Below are 9964 nucleotides of genomic sequence, written 5' to 3'. Positions count from 1 at the left end.
AAGTCACACGGAAACTCACCTGCCCACTCACCCACCCCTACATCCAGCCACCCTGTCACCAGCCCACTCTCCCATTCACTTCTTGATCGGTTCATTCACTCAGCCCTCAAAGCTTCAGTTTCCTCATCTGAAAACATCATAATGGTAATACTGAGCATGTTTGCTCGGAGGAGTCAGTGAGAATTCACTTAGTTTTTCATGAAGTTATCTGCTCCCTTGCCCATGATTTATGTATATTTTCATACCTGTATTTCCCTCCTCTCTTTTTTCTTTCTTCCATCATCTGGGGCGCAGTTTCAATCCCTGGTCAGGGAACTAAGATCGCAGAAGGCATGTGTCATCAGTCAGTCAGTCACTTCAGTTGCTCAGTCGTGTCCGACTCTTTGTGACCCCGTGGACTGCAGCACGCCAGGCCTCCCTGTCCATCACCAACTCCCAGAACCTACTTAAACTCATGTCCATGGAGTCGGTGATGCCATCCAACCATCTCATCCTCTGTCGCCCCCTTCTCCTCCCGCCTTCAATCTTTCCCAGCATCAGGGTCTTTTCCAATGAGTCAGTTGTTTGCATCAGGTGGCCAAAATGCGCCCCCGCAACAAAAGAGATACAGTCAAAAGCCAGATCTTGTAGGTTCTAGCAGATAAATCTAAGGAGCTGGGATTCTATGTACCTTCTGTGAGGACCCTCAGGAGGTTTTAGAGGGAAGTGGCATGACTTGGTCTACTTTTAAGATCCCTCTGGCTCCTCCACGGAGGAAGTGTTCTGGGGAGTGATGGTGATGAGGATGAAAGGCAGTAAGTCTTGCTGGAGAAAGTCAGCATCCGGGGCTCCAGTGGGCTGAGGGACTAGAACCTCGGAGGGACTCAGCCATCATTTCCTTCCCAGCACCCAGGACTGTCCTCACCAGGCAGATGGACCCCCGTTCAGTCCACCCCTCGCCTGCTGACTTCATGTTACCCTTCCCATTCTACAGAGCAGGAAATAGAGGCAAAGAAAGGGTGACTGACTTGTCTAAATTCACGCAGCTAGGTGAGCAGAGGAGGCAGAGAGCCAGCTCTCCTTGGGTGCTGTTCCCTGAGCTGAGTGGTGGGGATGATCTAGAGACGTGTCTCACTTGAGTCCCTGACCTTGTGGGACTCGCTCACAGGTCAACTCATTACATCAAATTGCAAGGGGGATTCTTAACCATTGGGCCTCCAGGGAAGCCCTTACTGAAATTAAAAAAAAATCCAAACTAATGCAAAAAAGAAATCCAAGATGGAAAAGTATTAAAAAATTAATGGCAGGATCTGACCCTTCACTTGGGCCTCTCTGCCCTAATCTAACCCTGGCCCTGTTCAAATAAAACTTTATTTACAAAAGTAGACAGCCTGTGGTCATAGTTTGCCAATTTCATTTCTTAAACGACTGCGTTAAAATAGCATTTTCTTCCTGCAGGTACAATAGTTGTAACTAACCTTGAGACCATTGATACTAGTAAAATATAATAAAATAGGAAGTGGTGAATTTTGACTATGGTTACTTTTATTTAGTGTATTTTACTGAATTTAATTTTTAGTAATTAATTTAGTAAACCTAATTTTTAGTAATGATTGTGTGTAACAACCAGGTCACAAAGTTCCCTAAAATTTAGCAACCAGGGGCCAGTGCTAGCTGGTCCCAGCACTTGACTGTGTTTCCCACTTGGTGAGAGAAGTCCTGTGTGGTAGAGCCACAGTGAGAGGGAAAATGGGGACACAGAAGTATACAGTTTGAGGTCTAGTTCACCTCAGTTTAACTTAGGTTTAATCAAGATTCGGTTCCGTTCTGTCTAAACGTTGGATCCAGCCAGGCCTCCTGCTTCCAGAAATTTCGACCGCCCCAAGCTCGGTCCCAGCCTCTCCTGGCCCCGCCCCCTCGCCCGCTCTGTCGTCATGACGACCGCGTCCTCAAGCCCACAAGCCCGTTGTGGTCGTCCTTCAGCGCTTCCATTGGCCAAAAGTTCGCAGCCGGCAGGTCACGCTCACTCTCATTGGCCAGTTTATCGCGGCGGTACCAGCCCGCACACTCCCATTGGCCGAATGATTGAAAAGGGCGGGGACTATGGGCAGCAGTTGAGGAGGGGCCTTCGGACTTTACCGCACCCCGGAGCGGGAAGGGAGGGGGTGTCTCGGGTTATTTGGAAGGATAAAGGTGAGGCGGGTGTGAAAGGGGCGAGAAGTTGGGGCAGGTGCGAGGGGAACGGGTGGGCAACGGAAACTCGATGTTTGGGGATTCCCAGGTTGTCCGGACCGCACGGCGATGACTACGCCGGCAGGCTCGGGCATGGGCTTCGGTTCTGTGTCCTGGTGGGGCCTGTCCCCGGCAGTGGACCTGCAGGCTGAGAGTGAGTCCCCCGGTCAGGATCACAAATCTCGCGACGCAGCCTGGCAGACAGCGCGCTAACGTTCTCGGGGGCTCCAAGGGCGCCCCCCGCCCAGTGGGCAGCATAGATGCCTCTGTGGACTCTGAGTTCCGGAACGCTTAGAGGCACAGCTCCGGTTGAAACCGAGGCCAGGGGTGCAAGTCCTGCTGAGGGTGGCTGCAGGGGACGCTCTCCAGGCCGCAAACTCCAGCCTGCTGTCGTCTTATCAGGCCCTCCTGTGGATCCAGATTCGCAGGCCGATACAGAGCACGAGACCCCCGAGCTAAATGTCCTGCTGTTGGGTTCAGTGGATGGGCGGCACCTGCTACGGACCTTGGCCCGGGCAGCTCTCTGGCCTCGAAGGAGGTTCCACGTGAGCTGGGATTATGGGGTCTTGGAAGGAGGAGGATGAAGATAGCCCAATTTTCTGAATCCTTGAGGGAGGAGGGGACTGGAGACCCAGACTCCTAGGTCCTGGGGAAGGGTGGGGCTGGAGTTGGGGGCTCCTGGGTTGAAGTGTCTAAGGATGGGGCCTCCTGAATAGTGACGGAGACGACGGTTCTGAGTGCCTACGTTTCTGTGATTGAAAGAGCGGGACTGGTACACAAGTCTCCGGGGTCCTGTGGAGGAGGGGCTGAGGTTTCCCATTCCTGGGTCTGCTGGGAGCCAGGGACACAGATCTCAGAATCGTTCTTCCCTGCCCATCCTTTTAGTTTTATGTGCTGGAGAATAATCTGGAAGCTGTAGCCCGACACGTGCTGATCTTCAGCCTAGCCCTGGAGGATCCTGAGAAGATGGGGCTGCAAGGTCAGCAAAGACCCAGGCCATCTGGCCCCCAGCCCCTTCCCCCTTCATGCAGGAGTTCTGGCATTTCAATGGTGAAATTAAGCACGTTGCACATTGTTCCCTATTCCCTTGCTCACTCACTTGGTAGCCCTTACAGCCTCAGCTCTTCCTACTTTTGAAATGGGGCTAAAAAGAATGCTTCTGAGAATCATTCAGAGAATTCCAGCAGATAATCCACATAAAACTCTCAGAACTGCGCTTAAGCACAGTGTAAGCATTCAAAACCTCCTGATAAGGGAGAAGCCCAAAAGAGATCCAGGGACTTCCTGAGAGGTCATGAGTCCCCCGGATGTGGGGACCATTTGTCTGAGCTGAGCTCCATCCTGCCCAAAGCCTCCCTCAGGCCTGAGTCTCCCCTAGTGAGAGGTATGAACCCCAGGGAATCTGCCTGGAGGAGGCATCCTTGGAAGTGAGACTATAACGAGGAAGGGGAGAAGGAGGATTTGGGTGGGAAATTGACTGTTTTCCAGTAACAAAAACTTCAGCTTGGTGCCTAGAACCAAGTCTAGACTCAGGCAGGCTGTGTTCAAATTCTGACTGTGCTTGCTGTGTGACCTTGAGCTAGTGTCTATCCCTTTCTGGGCTTCTGTTTCTACATGTATAAAATGAACATCCTAAAAGTTCTTCCACCATAGAATTCTTATAAGGGTTTAATGGAAAAAAATGCATGGCTCCTGGCTTATGATATACACTCCACACATATTAGCGATTATTGTTACCATGATTAAGGATGGTAGGTGTTATTAACATACCGGGGCTTTCAGAAGACATTGCACAGATTTCTTAATGCACCTTGTAAAGGCTCTTGAACTTATCTAACCTAACTAAAAGTATATCGTTCTCTCTTTTAAGGTTCTTAAACAACTAAAATTAAATTATATGTTGATATCGATATATATTGTGTATACAACTAAAGGTAAATTGTCTTGTCTTAGTCACTCAGTCGTGTCCAACTCTTTGCAACCCTATGGACTGTAGCCTGCCAGGCTCCTGTGTCCATGGGATTTCCCAAGCAAGAATACTGGAGGGGGTTGCCATTCCCTTCTCCAGGGAATCTTTCTGATCCAGGGATTGAACCCTGGTCTCCTGCATTAGCAGGCAGATGCTTTCCTGCTGAACCACCGGGGAAGTCCTAGTTCCGTCTTATAAGATTCTGCTAACACACATAAATCTTCATCTCCATCTATATCTATATATAACCTTTCCTTTTTTAGTTTTTAACCTTTCCTTTTGTAAGGCAAGAGAAACTTAAGCAGGAAATTCAGGATTGGGGTTACCTGCGGGGCGGGGGCGGGGGTAGGAATAGGCGAGGAGACCCAAGTGAGGTGTAAGTTAGTCGTCATGTTTCAGTTTTGGGAATGGATGGCGAACTTGCGTGGGTCCGCCATGTTCATTACACCGCTATGGAAGAATATCACCACCATAAAGTGGGTATGCGTCGCCGTCACGGATCTCACGAGTGGACTCACCCTCTGCTCCCTCCACGTGTTTTCTTCCCCCTCCCCATAGAGAGGAGCGAGACCTTCCTGGAGGTGTGGGGGAACGCGCTGCTGCGCCCCCCGGTGGCGGCCTTCGTGCGCGCCCAGGCCAGCCGCCTGGCTCACCTGGTGCCGGAGCCCGACCGCCTGGCGGAGCAGCTGCCCTGGCTCAGCCTGGGCGCCCTGAAGGTGCCTCCGCGCGGCCTCCGAACGTCCCCGCCGGGGACCCGGGTGGCTGCCGGGCCGTCCAACAGGGTCTGCGTGGATGGAGCGGGCTGAGGGCTCCCCGGCTCCCACCGGGCCATATGGCGTCTGCTCTCGGAGCCTCGGTCCCTTCAGCGGAGAGCCGCGAGAATCGTTCCCCACGCCCCGCGGGGGAAGGGAGGGTCGGGGGCAGACGCCGCGGTCCCTGCAGCCCCTTCTCCCTCGTTCTCCCCCATGCCGGCCTGGCCGCGCAGTTCCGCGAGCGCGACGCCCTGGAGGCCGTGTTCCGTTTCTGGGCCGGAGGGGAGCAGGGGCCCGAGCCTTTCCCCATGAGCCGCCTGTGGGACTCTAGGCTGCGCCAGTACCTAGGCTCCCGGTACGACGCCCGACGCGGGGTCAGCGACTGGGACCTGCACATGAAGCTGCACGACCGCGGGGTGAGGGCTGGGGGGCGGGGCTGGGGTCCCCGGTCCTGGGGGTGGAGGAGGCGGGCCTGAGGTCCCGGTCCTGGGGGTGGAGGAGGCGGGCCTGGGGTCCCCGGTCCTGGGGGTGGAGGAGGCGGGCCTGGGGTCCCGGTCCTGGAGGTGGAGGAGGCGGGCCTGAGGTCCCGGTCCTGGGGGTGGAGGAGGCGGGCCTGGGATCCCGGTCCTGGGGGTGGAGGAGGCGGGCCTGGGGTCCCCGGTCCTGGGGGTGGAGGAGGCGGGCCTGGGGTCCCGGTCCTGGAGGTGGAGGAGGCGGGCCTGAGGTCCCGGTCCTGGGGGTGGAGGAGGCGGGCCTGGGGTCCCCGGTCCTGGGGGTGGAGGAGGCGGGGCTGGGGTCCCCGGTCCTGGGGGTGGAGGAGGCGGGCCTGAGGTCCCGGTCCTGGGGGTGGAGGAGGCGGGCCTGAGGTCCCGGGTCCTGGGGGTGGAGGAGGAAGCGAGACTGAGGTCTCGGGCCCTGGGGATGGAAGAGGCGGGGCTGGGGTCGGTAAGTTTCACGGAGGCTTCTTTTCTCGCTCCCCCTCCCTCCAGGCCCGAGTCATCCACACCCGCGAGTTCAGGCGCTGGAGGGACACGGGTGTCGCCTTTGAACTCAGAGACTCCAGCGCCTATCACGTGCCCAACCGGACCCTGGCGTCCGGTCGCCTCCTGAGCCACGTGCGTGCGCCCTGGTTGCTGCTGCCGCTTCTCGCGGGTGGGGAGCCCCAGAATCCGAGTTCCCCAACATTATCCTCTCTCCCTGCTTTCCCAGCGCGGGGACCGCGTGGCAGCGCGCGGGTATTGGGGGGACATCGCCACAGGGCCCTTCGTAGCCTTCGGCATCGAAGCGGACGACGAGACCCTCCTGAGGACCAGCAATGGGCAGCCGGTCAAGGTTTGAGGCTGGAGGTGCTGGGGCCCGAGCGGGTACGCGAGGCCCCGCCTCTGTCACTCGGGCCCCGCCCCTTTACTTTCCAGGCCCCGCCCCGCCCCTGCCGCTCGGGCCCCCGCCCCTCGCTTGGTGCGGCCACATGCAGGCCCCGCCCCTCTACTTCCCAGGCCCTGCCCCCGTCTCCCGGGCCCCGCCCCCACCCCAGGCCCCGCCCCTCGCTACGTCCACGTGAGAGCCCCACCCCTCTACTTCCCAGGCCCAGTCTGGAAATTTAAGTGCGCCTGCCAGATGCCCGCTCCGGGGTGGGGGCGTGGGAAGGGGGGCGTTCTCTAGGCCTCTCTCCTGCCACCCTGGCCCCACGGTCTTATCTCAGTGTCTGGCCACGCCCCTTCTACCCCCAAAGACTGCGGGCGAGATCACCGAGCACAACGTGGCGGAGCTCTTCCGAGAGATGGCCGCCTGGGGGCGCCCGAGAACCTCTCAAGGGGACCCGGAGCAGGTGCAGGGCGGTACGGAGGGAAGCCCGGAGCCCGGTAAGCCGCGGACCCAGGTTGTTCCCTTGAGGTGGCAAGCGGGGCTGGGGCACTCACATCTGGGGGAGAGCGGGACCCGGACCCTCGTCCCAGGCTTCAGGCTCCGGGTATTTCAAGTCCAAGCATGGACCGGTATGGTGTCTAAAGCCTGGACAAGTGACCTCCCCTTCCGAACATCCGGTCTGTTCTTCGCTCTTCTCTTTGAATTTCTCTCCCTTTTCTAACTCTTGACACCATTCTTACCATTCTGGATTCCAATATCAGAATTGTGATCCTACTTGCAGATATTCAAGAGGCTGAGAACATTTTAACGAGGTGCTAGGTTTCAGATGGCAACCCACTCCAGTGTTCTTGCCTGGAGAATCCCAGGGACGGGGGAGCCTGGTGGGCTGCCGTCTATGGGGTCGCACAGAGTCTGGCACGACTGAAGCGACTTAGCAGCAGCAGCAGGTTTCAGATTACTGTTCGAGAATCCCCCGACCCCAAATCTGGTCGTGCCTCCATCTACCCATTACCTAGGTTGGCCCTCCCGGGTGAATTAATGACTTGTGTGTTCATGGGTCACCCACTCTCTTTTCTTCTCTTGAATCTCAGTTGCCTAGTCTGTAAAATGGGTCTTTGCCTGCCAGGCCAGTCTTCCCAGAATTTTCCAGGGATCTCCCTAAGAGAAAGGATGACAAAAAGCCTGAAGACAGACTCGGAGAGTCATCTCCAAGCTTCGAGTGTCTGCCTAACCCTGCCAGTCTTCCCTTCCCCAGCAGCCCCTGCCCCGGAGCCCTTCACTGTCCACTTCCTGTCCCTCGGTTCAGCCCACACCCTCCACCACAAGAGCTGCTACAAGGGACAGTTCCAGCTCCTCTACGTGGCCTGTGGGTAAGAGGACCTGGGAGGCGCCCAGATCTTCCTCACCCAACCCCTCCTCCATCAGACCCGGGAATCCAGGCCCCCAGACCCTCCTCAATCAGTGTCCAGGTCCCCAGCCTCCCCTCTTCGCTCAGGACCTCAAAGTCCGAGCCTCAGCCTTCCCCTTTTCTCTCCGTAGGATGGTTCATCTCCTCAGCCCCGAGCTGGGGGCCTGCGTGGCTCCCGGAGGACGCCTGATTGTCGAATTAGCCCAGTGAGCCAGCAGAGGGCAGGGCGGGCAACTTCCAGGCCGGGGCGGAAAGCCGGGCCCCCTAACCGGCCACTTCCTGGTTCCAGGTTCCTAGTAGACCTGCGGCAGGAGCAGCTGCAGGCGTTCTCCAGCCGGGTCGGGGAGCTAGCACAGGCGGCTGGATTCGCCCCCCACTTGGGGGGCAAGCCTTCGGACACCTTCGCGCGCTTCTACAAGGCCGGGGACTCAGCTCCCAGTCACGAGGACCAGGCTGTGGAATCTGGGACTCCGCTCCCTGAAGTCCTGGCCCAGCCCCTTGAGGCAACCGACCCACCCTCTGAGGACCGGACGCAGCCCCTTGAACCGGGGACCCCACCCTCTGAACCCCTCAAACTGACCTCAGAGTCTCAGGCTTCACTCTTGGAGGCTTCAGCTCCGCCCACAGGGAGTCAGGCCGCCAAATCAGACAATCAGACTGTTCCTCCAGAGACCAAGTCCCCCCACCTCGGACATCTAAATCCCGGTCCTGGAATGAGGACGCACCTCTAGAACACTCAGTTACACTCTTAACAGTCTCACTTGGCGCCAGAGGTGTCTCTAGCATTTCAGATTCCATTCCTTGGATTCTATATTTATTCCTAGAATTCTAGACTGTTCTCTTGAGTTCTGCCTTTCACTCCCAGACTCTGAAAACAGACTGGAGATCTAGCCCTGGGGCTCTGCTCAGGCCTTCTGTGTGGCCCCCTCGTCCCCAGGCGTCGCATTCCTAACTGGGGGCTTGGGGCGTCCCATCTCACAGGCTGGTCTGCCCTCAGATGGTCCAAGTAAAGGCCAAGTCATCTTCTCCAGGTGTCTGTGTGTTTCCTGCCCTCAGTCTGTCTCCAAGGATGGGAGAGGGAGGGGGTGGGTGGGGTGAGCGAGAGGTGCATTTTTATGTGCTACCTGCTGAAGCACATTAAAAAGCAGAGACATTACTCTGCCAACAAAGGTCCATCTAGTCAAGGCTATGGTTTTTCCAGTGGTCATGTATGGATGTGAGAGCTGGAGTATAAAGAAAGCTGAGCGCCGAAGAATTGATGCTTTCTAACTGTGGTGCTGGAGAACTCTTGGGAGTCCCATGGACAGTAAGGAGATCCAACCAGTCCATCCTAAAGGAAATCAGTCCTGAATATGCTTTGGAAGGACTCATGCTGAAGCTGAAACTCCAATACTTGGGTCACCTGATGTGAAGAGCTGACTCATTTGAAAAGACCCTGATGCTGGGAAAGATTGAAGGCAGGAGGAGAAGGGGACGACAGCGGATGAGATGGTTGGATGGCATCACCGACTCGATGGACATAAGTTGAGTAGACTCTGGGAGTTGGTGATGGACTGGCGTGCTGCAGTCCATGGGGTCGCAAAGAGTTGGACACGACTGAGTGAGTGAACTGAACTGCTGAAAGCCTGAGCACCCCACACCTGTATCCTCAAGTGAATCAGCACACTTTACTGACTGGGTAACAGGTTTGGGGCACTGAAACTGAGCATAACATGGTGAAGAAGTGCCAGCCCTCAAGGAGACTGCAGTTTAGTGAAGGGGCGGGGCTGGATCCCGGGTCTGAGGAGGAGGGCGGGGCCCTGGACCCCCGGGTCTGAGGAGGAGGGCGGGGCCCTGGACCCCCGGGTCTGAGGAGGAGGGGAGGGCCCTGGACCCCCGGGTCTGAGGAGGAGAGCGGGGCCCTGGACCCCCGGGTCTGAGGAGGAGGGGAGGGCCCTGGACCCCCGGGTCTGAGGAGGAGGGGTGGGGGCCTGGACCCCCGGGTCTGAGGAGGAGGGCGGGGCCCTGGACCCCCGGGTCTGAGGAGGAGGGGCGGGGGTCCTAGACTCCTGGGTCTGAGGAGGGGGGGCGAGCGGCCTGGACCCCACGTCTGAGGGGGAGGAGCAGGGGCCCGGACCCTGGGTCTGAGGGGGAGGAGCAGGGGCTCGGACTCCGGGTCTGAGAAGGTGGGGCGGGGGCCTGGACCCCCGGGTCTGAGGAGGGGTGGGGCCTGGAAACCCAGGTCTGAGGAGGAGGTGCGGGGGGCCTGGACCCCTGGGT

The 9964-nt window shown here is 57.6% G+C and overlaps 1 protein-coding gene across 3 annotated transcripts; it reads left to right on the top strand.

The window, feature by feature from the left end:
* The first annotated feature begins 2060 nt into the window (after window positions 1-2060).
* Window positions 2061-8750, top strand: DNAAF3 (dynein axonemal assembly factor 3). Of its 3 annotated transcripts, none has more exons than XM_088830352.1 (12): window positions 2061-2172; window positions 2261-2365; window positions 2614-2756; window positions 3097-3190; window positions 4739-4896; window positions 5166-5348; window positions 5922-6047; window positions 6142-6264; window positions 6665-6794; window positions 7556-7667; window positions 7837-7911; window positions 7995-8750. In XM_088830352.1, the coding sequence occupies exons 1-12, from the start codon at window positions 2061-2063 to the stop codon at window positions 8434-8436; spliced, it is 1803 nt and encodes a 600-aa protein (XP_088686478.1). In that variant the 3' UTR covers window positions 8437-8750. The 3 variants fall into 3 exon arrangements, with proteins under 3 accessions (XP_088686478.1, XP_055266588.2, XP_055266589.2); XM_055410613.2 differs by having other exon boundaries at window positions 7553-7667; XM_055410614.2 differs by having other exon boundaries at window positions 2098-2172; window positions 2632-2756; window positions 7553-7667.
* The last annotated feature ends 1214 nt before the right edge of the window (window positions 8751-9964 follow it).

The sequence above is a fragment of the Moschus berezovskii genome, chromosome 22, assembly GCF_049115385.1.
Source record: "Moschus berezovskii isolate FMDL1 chromosome 22, NW_MosBer_1.0, whole genome shotgun sequence".
NCBI classification, from domain to species: Eukaryota; Metazoa; Chordata; class Mammalia; order Artiodactyla; family Moschidae; genus Moschus; species Moschus berezovskii.
Note: the sequence above shows the minus strand (reverse complement) of the source record. Positions and strands in the feature narration are given on the sequence as shown.

Excerpts from the sequence above, each read along its gene's own strand:
- DNAAF3 (XM_055410613.2), top strand. The coding sequence starts at position 2,061 with ATGATTGAAAAGGGCGGGGACTATGGGCAGCAGTTGAGGAGGGGCCTT. Across the intron at positions 6,265-6,664 it reads GCAATGGGCAGCCGGTCAAG|ACTGCGGGCGAGATCACCGA; the intron begins GTTTGAGGCTGG and ends CTACCCCCAAAG. Across the intron at positions 7,668-7,836 it reads CTCCTCTACGTGGCCTGTGG|GATGGTTCATCTCCTCAGCC; the intron begins GTAAGAGGACCT and ends TTCTCTCCGTAG.